Below are 12340 nucleotides of genomic sequence, written 5' to 3' on the forward strand. Positions count from 1 at the left end.
ATTACTTTTATGTTTTATTTAGGCATTTCCTGTCAAGTTATTGAACGTGTAAAAATAAAAACACACAACGCACATGCTCACACCTTTAACCTCTGTGATTATGTCGTAATATAATGTACTTGTACTTGTACTTGACTCTTTTATTGAAATATATGTCACTTGTGCTTCAAATGAAAATTTCAAAATCAGACAGTGGCTACGTGCATTGTTTTGCAAGGAAGCACACTCCATTGGTTGAAAACACATTAGTGCCAAACATAATTTAAAGGAAAAATAATAATAAAATAATTAATTGTTGAGTTTCTTATTCTGAATTAAGGATTTCAGTTAACAAACTGTGCATTTCTCTCATGTTGTTTACTCTTTTTTTCATTCCTCAGAGCTTGAATTTCAATCGAAAACATAAAATAAAAGAAGGCAGGTACTGTCAGACTATTTATATTTATAGTCTGTGGATGTTTCGAGCTTGCTATGAGGCAGTAGGGCGGAGTCACAGTTGAAAGACTGTCTAAATTCCTTCGGTTTGTCGCTCCATCAGAGGTAGTAGTCTTCCTCCTCAATGTCATCGTGCGTGTCCTGGAAACCCAGTGCTTCGATGTCATGGGTGATGTCAGTGATACGTCGGTTGAATTCCTGAGATCCTGAGGCTAGAGAGCAATTATCATACCTGCTGGGAAAAACAGAAAACAAACAGAAAAGGTCTGAAAAACTCACATTTATGTTTTGACTGTAATTCTATATGATAAAAGCATGTGTTGAGATCATATCAGTCTGCACTACCACATCTACATACCCTCTCACGGCGGTGGCAGACATGTTGCTCATGCTGCGTTTGATACGTCCAAAGCTGTCAGTTAAAATCCCACCCTCCCGGATCCCAATGCTTTCCAGGAAACTCTCAAATGCGCCGACATCCTTGTCTGGGATAAATGGACGCATCCCTGGAACACGAAGGACAAACAATCAAATGACGGACTCTGAGGAAACACAATAGGCCTATACCAACTACACAATATTGCAAAATACAGCAGTTTTTTTAAACGTAGTGTTGGCAAACTATTATTTTTTAAAATGTTAAAAATCTTCTGATTTCTTTGATTTCTACAGAGCAAAGGCAGCTAAACGGTGGCTGGAATCTGTCTTTGGGCTACAAACCTGAGGACATTAGAATTCAGGGTTTTTGTAATGTTTCAGCAGTAAATTGTTACTTTGTTCCCAAAACATTCTCTAACAATCTTCAAAAACATTATAAAAGGGTTTCATGATAACCTTTTTCACATGCTTTTTAATTACAATCCTGCAAATTTATGTCATTCTTATTTATTTAGTTATTTTAATGTTCTCACAGTTTTATTGTGGTTTTATAAGTTGGTTACTCTTTATCAGGCTCCTGGGACCTTTGGACAAAACACAGGGCAGATGGTGCTTGTCCCGTCTCTAATTTACAATCACCAATTAAAATTCAAAAAATGCTTTTGGGAGAAAGTTGGAGCACCTGGAAAGAAACAAGTTTTACCCTTGAACCTTTAGTACTAACCACAGTGCCACTGTGCAGTGTTGCATGTCAGAATCTTGGCTTAGCTTAAGTTTAAGCTGATGTTTCCTTGCTACACTGACTGTGAGCACCACCCTGTATTGCTCCGGCCCAACGTAGTGCATTATTGTAATCTTCCCCACAGAACTGCAAACTAACCAGTAAAAGAAAAGAACTAACCAGTGTAAGAAGTAAAAGTAATAAGTTGTCAATAAAAAAAAAAAAATTTACAACAGACAGATAGATGGCATCCCATATGGCTTAATAATACTTTGTTATACAGAGAGGAGTTCATGGTTGATTCAATGACTGCAAAAAAAAAAAAAGCCCAGGTCATCACCCCTCCACCACCGTGCTGGACAGCTGGCGTGAGCTTTTTACACCCACATCAACAGATTTTCATATTAAAAGTAATCTTTATATTTAAATATATTACTGTGTATAAAAATGTCTGTAACTCCTGAAGAGTAAATGCAAAACTTTTGTTTGACCTCCTGAATTAAAGCTGAAAGGCTGCACTTCAGTCAATTGTTTAGTCAAAATTAAAGTCTGTCCAACAAATTACGGACCTCACTGTAACTATATTATATTTTACTCTTCTTTGCATGTTTTAATGGATGTAGAAGAAGAGCAGAGTTCATATCAGGATTTTCTGAATTTACTATTTTTTATGTAAAAATGTATCAAATGCACAAGTAAATGATCTTTTAGATGTTGACTTAAATTCATAAACTCTCGCAATTAATTCATATTATTAATAGTTAATAACTATGTATTAATATTAAACACAGTAGAGTTCAATAGAAACAGCTTTTCTACGTTATTTAAAATGCAGGCGTGACGGCTCCTCAGCCAGTTTTCATTTTGTCGGATTTCTTCTTCAGCCACCACTAAATCTTTCATAATGATGATTATACAGCACGCTGAGGATTAACAGGGTGTGTGGAGGAAAACATCCTACTATCCTCCTTTCTCTCTCACTCAGAAACAGGAAGCTGTGGTTTACGCAGACTGCAGTAAACACACCAAGAGTACTCACACATGCACACACACACATGAGTATACAGACTCTGCTTCCCCTGCAACACTACCACAAACATAGTATGGATAGTAGGTTGTGGTATGCCACAGGGTTTCAGTAAGTTAATGAGCTCTCTCTCTCTCTCTGTCTGTTCCACTCTATCTGTACATCTCTCACCCAGCAGCAGGAACTTGCGGTTGTCTCCATACAGTTGCAGCAACTCAGAGCAGAAGTAGTCAATGTTTGATCCCAGTCTGTATTCTCTCAGCAACACCGCAAACTTCTGCAGCTCCACTGGAGCCAGCTTGTTACGCAGCTACACACACACATAAAAGGAGACTAAGATGATGATGCAAACAAGCAGGTAACATTTCTTGTTCATTGAATTTTCCCATTTGTGGCAATAATGCAGTGTAATCACAACCTCTTCTAAGTACTTTGTTAATAATTTTACATCTAGTTTCATTGCTCTAAAAATGATCTGTTTACACACACTGTCCTGTCTGCAGCACATCCGTGTGTGAACAGGAGAATCTGTTTGACTTGTGCAAACACAATTATTTTATTGCAATGTTCAGACTTCTCATTCAAAAGTTTTATTAGTTTATATAGTGTCGTGTGGCACAATGCAAACCAAATTCAAAATATACAAATCGATTCCACTATGAAGAGCCAGTTTCACGTGCTGTGGGTGAGACTGCTGAACAGCAGTCACTACAAACACTCACAGTGATCATGTACTCCTGCATGAGCAGCAGGCCAGGGTTACTGTCTCCTGCATCACTGACTGATGCCAGACTACGATGGGAGTCCTGCAGAGAGATGGATGAACTCTCGCTGTATGTCTCGCTGTAGTAGAGATCGAAGGCATCTTGGGAACCATCACTGAAAGACAGAAGAAGAGCGAGCGAGCGGGAGAGGGAGAGGATTACTGATAAACAATAATCACATCACAGCAGCTACTGATAAGCTGCCAATTGTTCACTGAGTTGATGCGATGCTTCTGTGCCAGTTATAGTTCACATCAAAGCATCTAATAACCATTCTTCCATAGTAGCTATTTATAAAACTTAGTGTCTATAAAGCATCATTCTTACGGGATTCTAGCTCATTAATTAATGTAGTTATCTGAGCTTTTAATGGAGTTGACAGTAAAATTTATTTTCATGTTAGACATTGTAAACCAACACAGTACCATTCAACATTACAAGGCTTATAACTGGTAGTTGACATAGCAAAGAGTCCTCAAGACAATGAACCCCAAATACTGTCCCCATTGCATCCATCCATGTACGTTTCACATACAGTACTTAATCTACAAAGAATAAAGTGCTATAAGAATGCATGCTGGATGAAGGGAGTTTAAATATAAATACTAAAATACAATGGCTTTTTTTCATAATTAAACTATTTAAACCAATTATTATCTTCATCACTTATCCAGTTCAGGGTCACAGGAACGATGGCGTCCACCTCAGCCATCACAGGCCGACAGCTGGGGTCCACCCTGGGCAGGTCATCAGTCTGTCATTGTTCGGTTTGTATTCAGGACATCAGAATAAAACCTCTCATAAAAAAACAGACCTGCTGTCCTGAAAACCTGTGATAATCCCGACTAAAAACGTCAACTGCAGGAATGTGAATATTTTACCTGGTAAAAGTAGTTTTTAAAAACTTTTTGACTTTGTGAGGTTAAATGACTCTGTCTCACAGAAGCGGTGGCGCAGCATGTTACTTACTATGAGCTGCAGCAGCTAAACTCTGGATCGTAACTGTAAGACATGTCCGTCAGACAGCTGTCACCTGTGCAGAGACACAGAAGCATTTAATAAGCTTTCTACTATTCACCTGCCCAAGACAGTAGTTAGCCTTTAAATCTCCACAGAGGCTGCAGTGTTTATCAATAAATTCAAAAAATAACCAAAAGACAAAAGGAAATAAAACAGTACTAATTATGTTTTGCTCAAATCCTGAAAACGGTGATTAAATTCATAATGGTTCATCCTCTGGGGAGGAAGAAAATTAGCAAATTTATGGGGAGATGGGTACATATACAGTTCTGGAGATTTATATAGCAGCATTACTTACTCCCTTGCAGCCAATAGCGGTCCGGCATGGTGTAGTGAAAGCCCGCCCTGTCAACACATTCGATGGTCTGGTGGCCGTAAATGATCTGGAACATCTGACAGATGAGGGAACAGTACTCCTCTGCAGCATCCTGCACGCACATTCAAACACACAGAGGCCGCTGTCAGGCTGAATTAGCAGACACATCGATCAAACACATCATCTTTTAAACCTTGAGTTACCCTTCGATGACTTTTGCGCACAGCAAATTCCAGTTTCAGTGCAGCAGTCACATAAGTAAGTGTGTTCAAAGGCACACAAGTGTCAGGATATAAACCAGCAACCACTGAAAGCAGAAACAGGAGTCCACTGATGTGATGAAACACGGCTGGAGGCTGTTAGCGTCATTTGAGCCAGTTAAACAATGACACCCTGCTGCTGCAGAGGCAAAACAAATTATTACTCGGGAGAAGAGGTTAACAGTGACAGAGGAACCCTGTCACCGCACACACACATGCAATGACAAAGCAATTCTGCTGTAAGTGTGATGTAATGATCCAGGTTATGTAAGACTGCAGAGTCTCACTATCACTGTTTGTGTGTGTGCCGATGAATGTGTATCATCATCAGTGTCGCCCTACTTTCCACTGTTTCAGCATGTGAGGCAAATGATTGGAGACCCCTAATTAAACAATGCTTTGCTTTTCATTTGCTTTTCATTTTATTTCCTGTCAGAGCTTCTTTTTTTTGCCTCCCATGCTAGGCTAACATGTTTTGGCTTGTTGGTTTTATTAGCGTCATAATAAAACCAGCCATATAAATATACACACATACTGGCAGGGTTGGCTTGAGCATGGGGGAGCGGGCATTAGATTTCATACATTCTTATGATTTTTTTCTATTAATTGAGGCTCTCTGCAATTATTATAGCTTCTTATGACATTCCTTTCATGATTTACTCCTTCATCGTCTTTTGTGTTTGCCTGGGTCAGGCCCTCATAGCCGGAGTTTAAGGAATGATGATTCTCCCGGGCTGCTTTTGTGTCTTTTATTTGGGGAAGATGTGGTTTGGGATGACTTGTAAGAATCATGTTCATCTCAGGTGTCTGACCCGAGGTGGGCTGAAAACAAGAAGAGCAGGCAAACTAAACTCAAAGCACTAAACTCAAAAAGCACAGTGGCCCACAGCTTTCAGAAAGAAGATTATTCAGTGGGCATTTTGGGTATTTGACCACAGCTGAGGGTCCATCATAAAGGCAAGTGAAACAAAATGCCAGAATTTTACTGTCTCAAACTAGATCATGGTAAATTAATTGGTTCTTATACTGCACGTTTGTACTCTGAGCACTCAAATGCACATTACACAACTTCTACATTCACACCAGCACTTTCTTCTACGTGCTTCCCATCACACTCTGATGGATGACTGACTGGGATCAAACCACCAACCTTCTGGTTAGTAGGTGACCTGCTCTACCACCTGAGCTACAGGCACCAGGAAGCTATACATTTTTGATAGGTATATCAACAACATATCACCAGTATCCTTGACAACTCATGTTGTATTTCACCTAAACCTTTTTCCCCTGCACAACTTTGGGTAGTAGTCTATCTCCAACTCAGCTGGCAGTACAGGCAAAATGAATGAAACCAGATGAGGTGAGCAGAAGAAAACAGGGAAAAATAATGTACTTTTTATTTATTTAAATTTTTGTATGTATTTATTCATTTTGTATGCATTTTTTTTATGTTTTTTGTTTCATTGTATTTACCTTTAAACTGGTTGAGATGGCCTTCAGCAAGATCACAAGCTAGCTAATCTGGAGGTTAGCTGTAGCAGCAATCATAAACTCATCTTTTTGTTTTATGACCTGAAATCGTTGTTCAATTAAAATTCACCATCAGTGGCAGAGACCCAGCAGCAGAGAGACCCACTCATCTGTTATTGTTTTAATAAGAGTGAAATTTACATAAATTAATTCACTCTCCACTGGAAAAATTTCTAATTATTATTATTATGATTATTATTATTATTATTATTACTGACAGTGGATTTTTTAAAAGTCTGTATTCTTTTTCTAACGGGTCACAGTGTGATTGTGAGAAAAGCTCATTGAGCTCCGCTCAGGTATGAATCATTGCTTCTCCACTCTGCTGCAAGTGCAACAGATAAATGGAGAGAAGAGGTCCTGACAGGTGTTCAAAGGAAGAGACAGTCAAGACAACAACAGGTGTGGGTGTGTGCATGTGCGCACTTGTGTATTTTAAAGTTTTAAATGTGATGTTATCCTTGTGAAATATGAAAATGCGCTGGCTGGTTTGTTTTATTCTGTTATTTTAGAGCTGTAAGTGAGCTCTCTTTTTAGAGCGGTTCTGTGTGCATGTGCGTTGACATTTATGTATGCTACGTCTAATTATTGATGAAACACCCTGATAATCAAATGAACTTGGCCAGGTCCCACCAAACAGGTGTCCAGGTGTCTGTAATTTGATGATCTAGTCATGGAGGGACTTTAACTCGCACATTAACTCGCAGACAGCCAGGAGACGCATGCCCCAGCCTTGTAAGTCAAACACAGATTACAAAAAAATCACAAAATGAGGTCCCCAAGCACAACTTCTGAAAGCTGTAATTTAAATTAAGTCAAGTATTTCTCATTTTTTGAAGCGCGTCTGACCCACCCTGTTCTCCACAGCCAGGATGACCAGGTTGCAGTAGGCGTCGGGGCAGGGCGTAGGCTCCAGTGGGTTGTGGTTTCTCCTCTCCCAGCTGCCGTAGCTCTTCCCCCTTTCCCAGCTCCCCGTGCACGCTTGCCTCCGTTCCCAGCTCCCTCCACCAGTCCCTCCCCTTCTCTCCCAGCTCCCTCCTCCACCACCACCTCCACCCCCTCCTCCGTGCCTCCTCTCCCAGCTCCCACCACCACCTCCACCTACTCCGACGCCCCAGTTCCCGCTCATGGGTCTCGCCCTGCGGTTCTCCCAGCTCCCTCCAGTTTTACATGTTGGCTGCCTCCTCTCCCAGCTCCCTCCGACTCTCTTCCTCTCTAAACTCCCTCCACCTCCCTTCTCCCCACTTCCTCCACCACCCCCTCCTCGCTCAACATTCTGGTTTTTATCATGGTTACTCCTGGACAGTGATGGCCTCCAGTCAACTCCACAGATGGTGTGTCGCCTCTCCATCGTACCCCCGGCAGGTCGGGGGTCAGCATTGCAGCTCATGGTCTGACGTCGCCCGTCGATGCCAGTTGGCTTTTTCCTGTCCAGGCTGTCATCCCCAGCAACCACAGTGTCCACATTTAGACCTGTGAGATGTGGAATTACACAAAACATATAGATCACAAAATCTGACATTTTCAGCATCTCCTCTGTTTTCACAGGACTTTCTTTAGATTATAGTATGAGACATATCAGCGTTTTGAACTTGCAGTAAGGACATGAGGGGCAAAATGTGTTTTTGTAATCCTGAATTATTTGAGAGGGGAAAGAAAAAAAGAGGAGAAAGTTTGTCCAGTGCAGACAAAAAAAAATGCAGATAGCCAAATATTTTCATTATGAGATTCTCTAACACACTGTATAAATAAAAGACAAGAAAACAAACTTTTCAGTTCAATTGTATTTTATTTATACAGTACCAACTCAAAACAACAGTCGCCTCAAGAAAAACCCAACAATCATAAGACCCCCTATGATCAAGCACTCTGGTGACAGTGGGAAGGAAAAACTCCCTTTTAACAGGAAGAAACCTCCGGCAGAACCAGGCTCAGGGAGGGGCAAACAAAGTCTGTATTCCAGTATGTGATGATAATTCCCCAAATGCTTTAATGCCAAGTGTTTTGTTTAATTTAACTAAAAACTGAAAGCATCATTTAAAAAGTTTTATTGTTGTTCCTCTGTCATTCAGTAACCACCTTTGGTCTCACCTGTCTTGAGGACCAGGAGGTGCAGTGCATCATCTCTCAGGTAGGAGGCAGCAGCGATCTCATGTGTGGGGATTCTCATCAGCAGCTTCTCGTTGTCTCTCCAGGTGAGCAGCAGACAGCGAGCAGACAGGCTCAGGATACAGTCCTGGTCCACGCTGGTCTTCAGCGGCAGCACCTTCAGCTGCTACTGACAAACACACAGGAACACGTGGTTGTAGATTATTCACGAACGAGTCAGACGACAGTGTCATTGTCTCATCACAGTTTAACTCAGGTACTTTAACTCGCGGATCACCTTGACAGTATCCGATCTTTACTAACCCTGGCTGTGTCCAGTAGCTGTAGCAGCTCATCTCGACTGGAGGGGTTCAGTGAAACTGAGACCCATGTCAGGTGACCAAGGAACTACGAGCAGAGATCAAAAGAAAAGCAACTTGTCATGGCGTATTCAAGTATATTATTTTTGTTCTTGTATTTTACGCTCTCCTGGCCTATTCATGGCCCTACCTTGACCTCCTTCTCCACATAGTCAAAGATGAGTCTCTCGGGGTGTATGAGGTAGTCGGGTGGGTAGAGGGGGACGGTGTGCAGCGGGCGGCGATAAATGTTTCCTCGATCAACTTGTCTACGACCAGATTTGGACCAGACCAGTCGTTTAATGGGAGAGACAAAAGCCTAAAGGAGAGGAAAACAAGGATGCTAAATATTGAAGAGTCCCACGACAGCCATTGAGTGCAGAGGATATTCTAATACTTGTACTAGAAGGTCAAACCTGCCACTTAACAAACACCTGCTTGATTGATTGGTCCAATATTTTCTTCATGTCAAGTTTCCAGATGATGAAACTTGACTTGTGAGTTTGGTGATTGCCAGCCTTTTCTTGTAGCACCACCATTGTGATTCTTGCTGAAATGTCTCAACAAGTTTTAGATGGATTACCATGATATTTGGTAAGCATGTTGATGTTTCCTGGATCTTTACTGAGCAGCAAAAAGGTCAACATATTATATAGCTCAATACTTCACGAAGAAATACGAAATCTGAGGCTTTTGTGAGAGTTTTAGGTCTTATTTTTACGTCTACAAATGCACAAAAGCAAATGTTAGCGTGTTAGAATGAGATAAACAAAAAAGATCTCAGTTCACAACATAAGTCATCTCAGGGCACTTCATTCTCTATTAGCTACCACGTGGCATCAACAGGGAGAAAACCTCCAGAAAAAGCAAGCTCACTAATTCTTGTCAGCTTCCTCGATCTATTGGAGTGCTTCCATCCTTTTTTATAGTCTCTCAGTATTAGCATTTAGCTCAAGGTGAAGTGCAGCTGCCTTGTATTACTAACAAGACTTTATCTTGTGTCTCATTTTGTGGTCCTTATGCATCAAACGCAGATGTTTTCTGTATGTTTATGTTTAGAGCAACGGATTCAGAGTTTATTGGCCAATATTTATGATTACGAGAGTATAGATCCTGTTTATTTAATGACCGTTCTTCTAGCATCATCCACAAGGATCTGTACAACGTAAGCTACATCCCAGTTTCTGTGTATTTAGAGTTAGCTCTAACTTTAAGTTTTTGATGTGAATTAGATTAAAAATGCTAAAATTATGGTAAACGTACTTTTCTTCGTTGATGGTGATTTAGACCTAATGGCAATTAAAAATAGCTGAATCATCAACAAAGTGTTTATTTAGTGAGAAAATGAGTGTTGCGATTCTAATTACCAGAGCACAGTCCAGTGACTGATAGTGTCTTGAGTTTGAATTTGAGCTGCAGCCACTGAGAAGGTTAATTTGTGTGTAAATGCATGCCTCGGTATAATTGCGTGTGTGTTTATGCGTGTGTGTTACCGCACTATGTGCCTTGGGCTGTTCCAGCAGTGATTGACAGGTGAGCAGTGATCTCTGACAGCTCATCGCTGAGACTCACTGACAACACAGCGCACACTGTTAGACACCCACTGACACACACACACACAAACACACATTAACTGTAGCTAGAAGGCATAAGGAGAGTGGACAATACAACACATACACACACTGAACAGAGAGAGGACATTAGCTTGTCTTAGAGTCAGAAACCTGTCTTGTCTCTCTCTGTGAATTATAACAAGCGCAGATCTCTGTGTAGGCAGATTTCTGATGAACATCTCTTTTGTCAGCTGAATTTAACAAGAAAGACAGAGGATGCTTATAATGAGTTTTGTTCTTTTTCTGGTTCTGTGTCTTTGAGGAGACAAAAAGAAGGGAAATAATTGGATTTGTAATGAATGTGTTCAATCTAACAACCTGCCTAGGTCACAGCAGGGATTAATTTCCCACCTAGCTTTAGAGACTTTTTGATTTCACGTAGTATTTTTCCAAACTTTCATTTTAAATAAACATATTTTTCTCTCTCTAATGTCTTATTTCAGGCTTTAGTAAACTTTGTAATGAGAACATGTTTTTAAAAAATGATTCCAGCCAAATCAAGAACTTTTGGCTTTCATGTCACAGTCAGATGGCCCCATTACACCAAAATTGGTTTAGAGAAACATCATTACTGAGTGGTTGTAGTATGGATATACGAGCTAGGGATGAATGCAACAGATGGTAGAATAGAAGAAGAAGGAGACTATCCTCACAAGAGAATTCAAATAGCATCTGTATATTTCTATGAGGTTGGATCATGGCTTTTGCCTTGTGTCAGGCCCACACAATCAGGGGGGCGTGTAGAGGAGGGGCATGGGGTGGTATGTTTTGATTGGCTCAAAACATACCACATTGTTTACCGTCTAATGTGCCAAAAGCGGCTCAGATTATCCCCAGATGTGTTTGCCATCTGGGCATAGGTCATTGATGAGGTGTCAAACATTTAGGCCTTTAGGGGGAACTCCTCTGGGCTTTCCATATGTTAGCAGACTAACTGGTTTTGAATTGCAAATTCTATTTGCAAAAAATTAATTAAAAGAAGGAAGGAAGGCCCAGCACCTTTCCTTGGTTTAGTGTCAGTGACGTACGGATTAACTGCTGTGCTGGCCAAGATACTGACAACCCAGCAGCCAAACCTAGCACCACAATCATGGATCAAGGATATCTTTACAATCAGCAAGGGCCAACTGGTTACACGGTCAGCAGAAATCACACAACAAAAAAGGTTCCTTGTCTTTTATCACTTCTTTTTCATCTTTAGGAGGACATAAGCTTGATAAGCTTGATAAGTGAAGATAGTTTGCTGTTGATCGATGGCAGACAAAGTCAAACTCAGCCGACTCGTGTCTGTAACTCATTTGAAATCAGCTGACTTTAAGCTTGTGCTTGTGAAGATGCCTAATTAAAGGGAGACTTGAAAGGACCTTTGGTTTGCATAAACATAAACGTCAGTGGCTTTTGAAAATATGTGACAAAATGAGTTTAAGTCATCAACATCCAAATGACACAAAAACAATGAAAAGACAAAAACTGAAATGTGGAAGAGGCGCTACAATACCTTCTTGGATTTCTTTGGTTCATAGTCCATAGTCGTTCCGTCTTTCTCTGTGCTGATCCTGTGGTGGGTCAGTCCTGGTCCAGGTCACACTCTTCCTGAATTTATTTTTTGCTTCACTTTGCCTTTTTTGTCATTGCTTCTTTCTTTCCGTTGGTTTTTCCATTATTCCTTAAGTGTCTCTGCCTCTGAGTTATTTTAGCTTCTGATACAGCTGCTTCATTCCTGTTCTTTCTCTTTCTACACTGATTGTTCTTTTGAGACTTCTCCTGGGACCACACACACACACACACACACACACACACACACACACACACACACACACACACACACA

The 12340-nt window shown here is 40.7% G+C and overlaps 1 protein-coding gene across 2 annotated transcripts; it reads right to left on the bottom strand.

The window, feature by feature from the left end:
• ccm2l (CCM2 like scaffold protein) lies at positions 1 to 12265 on the bottom strand. Of its 2 annotated transcripts, none has more exons than XM_005747975.1 (11): positions 12010 to 12265; positions 9050 to 9217; positions 8864 to 8947; positions 8543 to 8726; positions 7305 to 7924; positions 4644 to 4773; positions 4295 to 4358; positions 3284 to 3440; positions 2733 to 2871; positions 794 to 941; positions 1 to 667 (listed from the first exon to the last, which is right to left on the bottom strand). In XM_005747975.1, the coding sequence occupies exons 1-11, from the start codon at positions 12037 to 12039 to the stop codon at positions 535 to 537; spliced, it is 1857 nt and encodes a 618-aa protein (XP_005748032.1). In that variant the 5' UTR covers positions 12040 to 12265; the 3' UTR covers positions 1 to 534. The 2 variants fall into 2 exon arrangements, with proteins under 2 accessions (XP_005748032.1, XP_005748031.1); XM_005747974.1 differs by having other exon boundaries at positions 1 to 670.
• Between the last annotated feature and the right edge of the window lie 75 nt (positions 12266 to 12340).

The sequence above is a fragment of the Pundamilia nyererei genome, unplaced genomic scaffold, assembly GCF_000239375.1.
Source record: "Pundamilia nyererei isolate P.nyererei 1_Seehausen unplaced genomic scaffold, PunNye1.0 scaffold00210, whole genome shotgun sequence".
Classification (NCBI taxonomy): Eukaryota; Metazoa; Chordata; class Actinopteri; order Cichliformes; family Cichlidae; genus Pundamilia; species Pundamilia nyererei.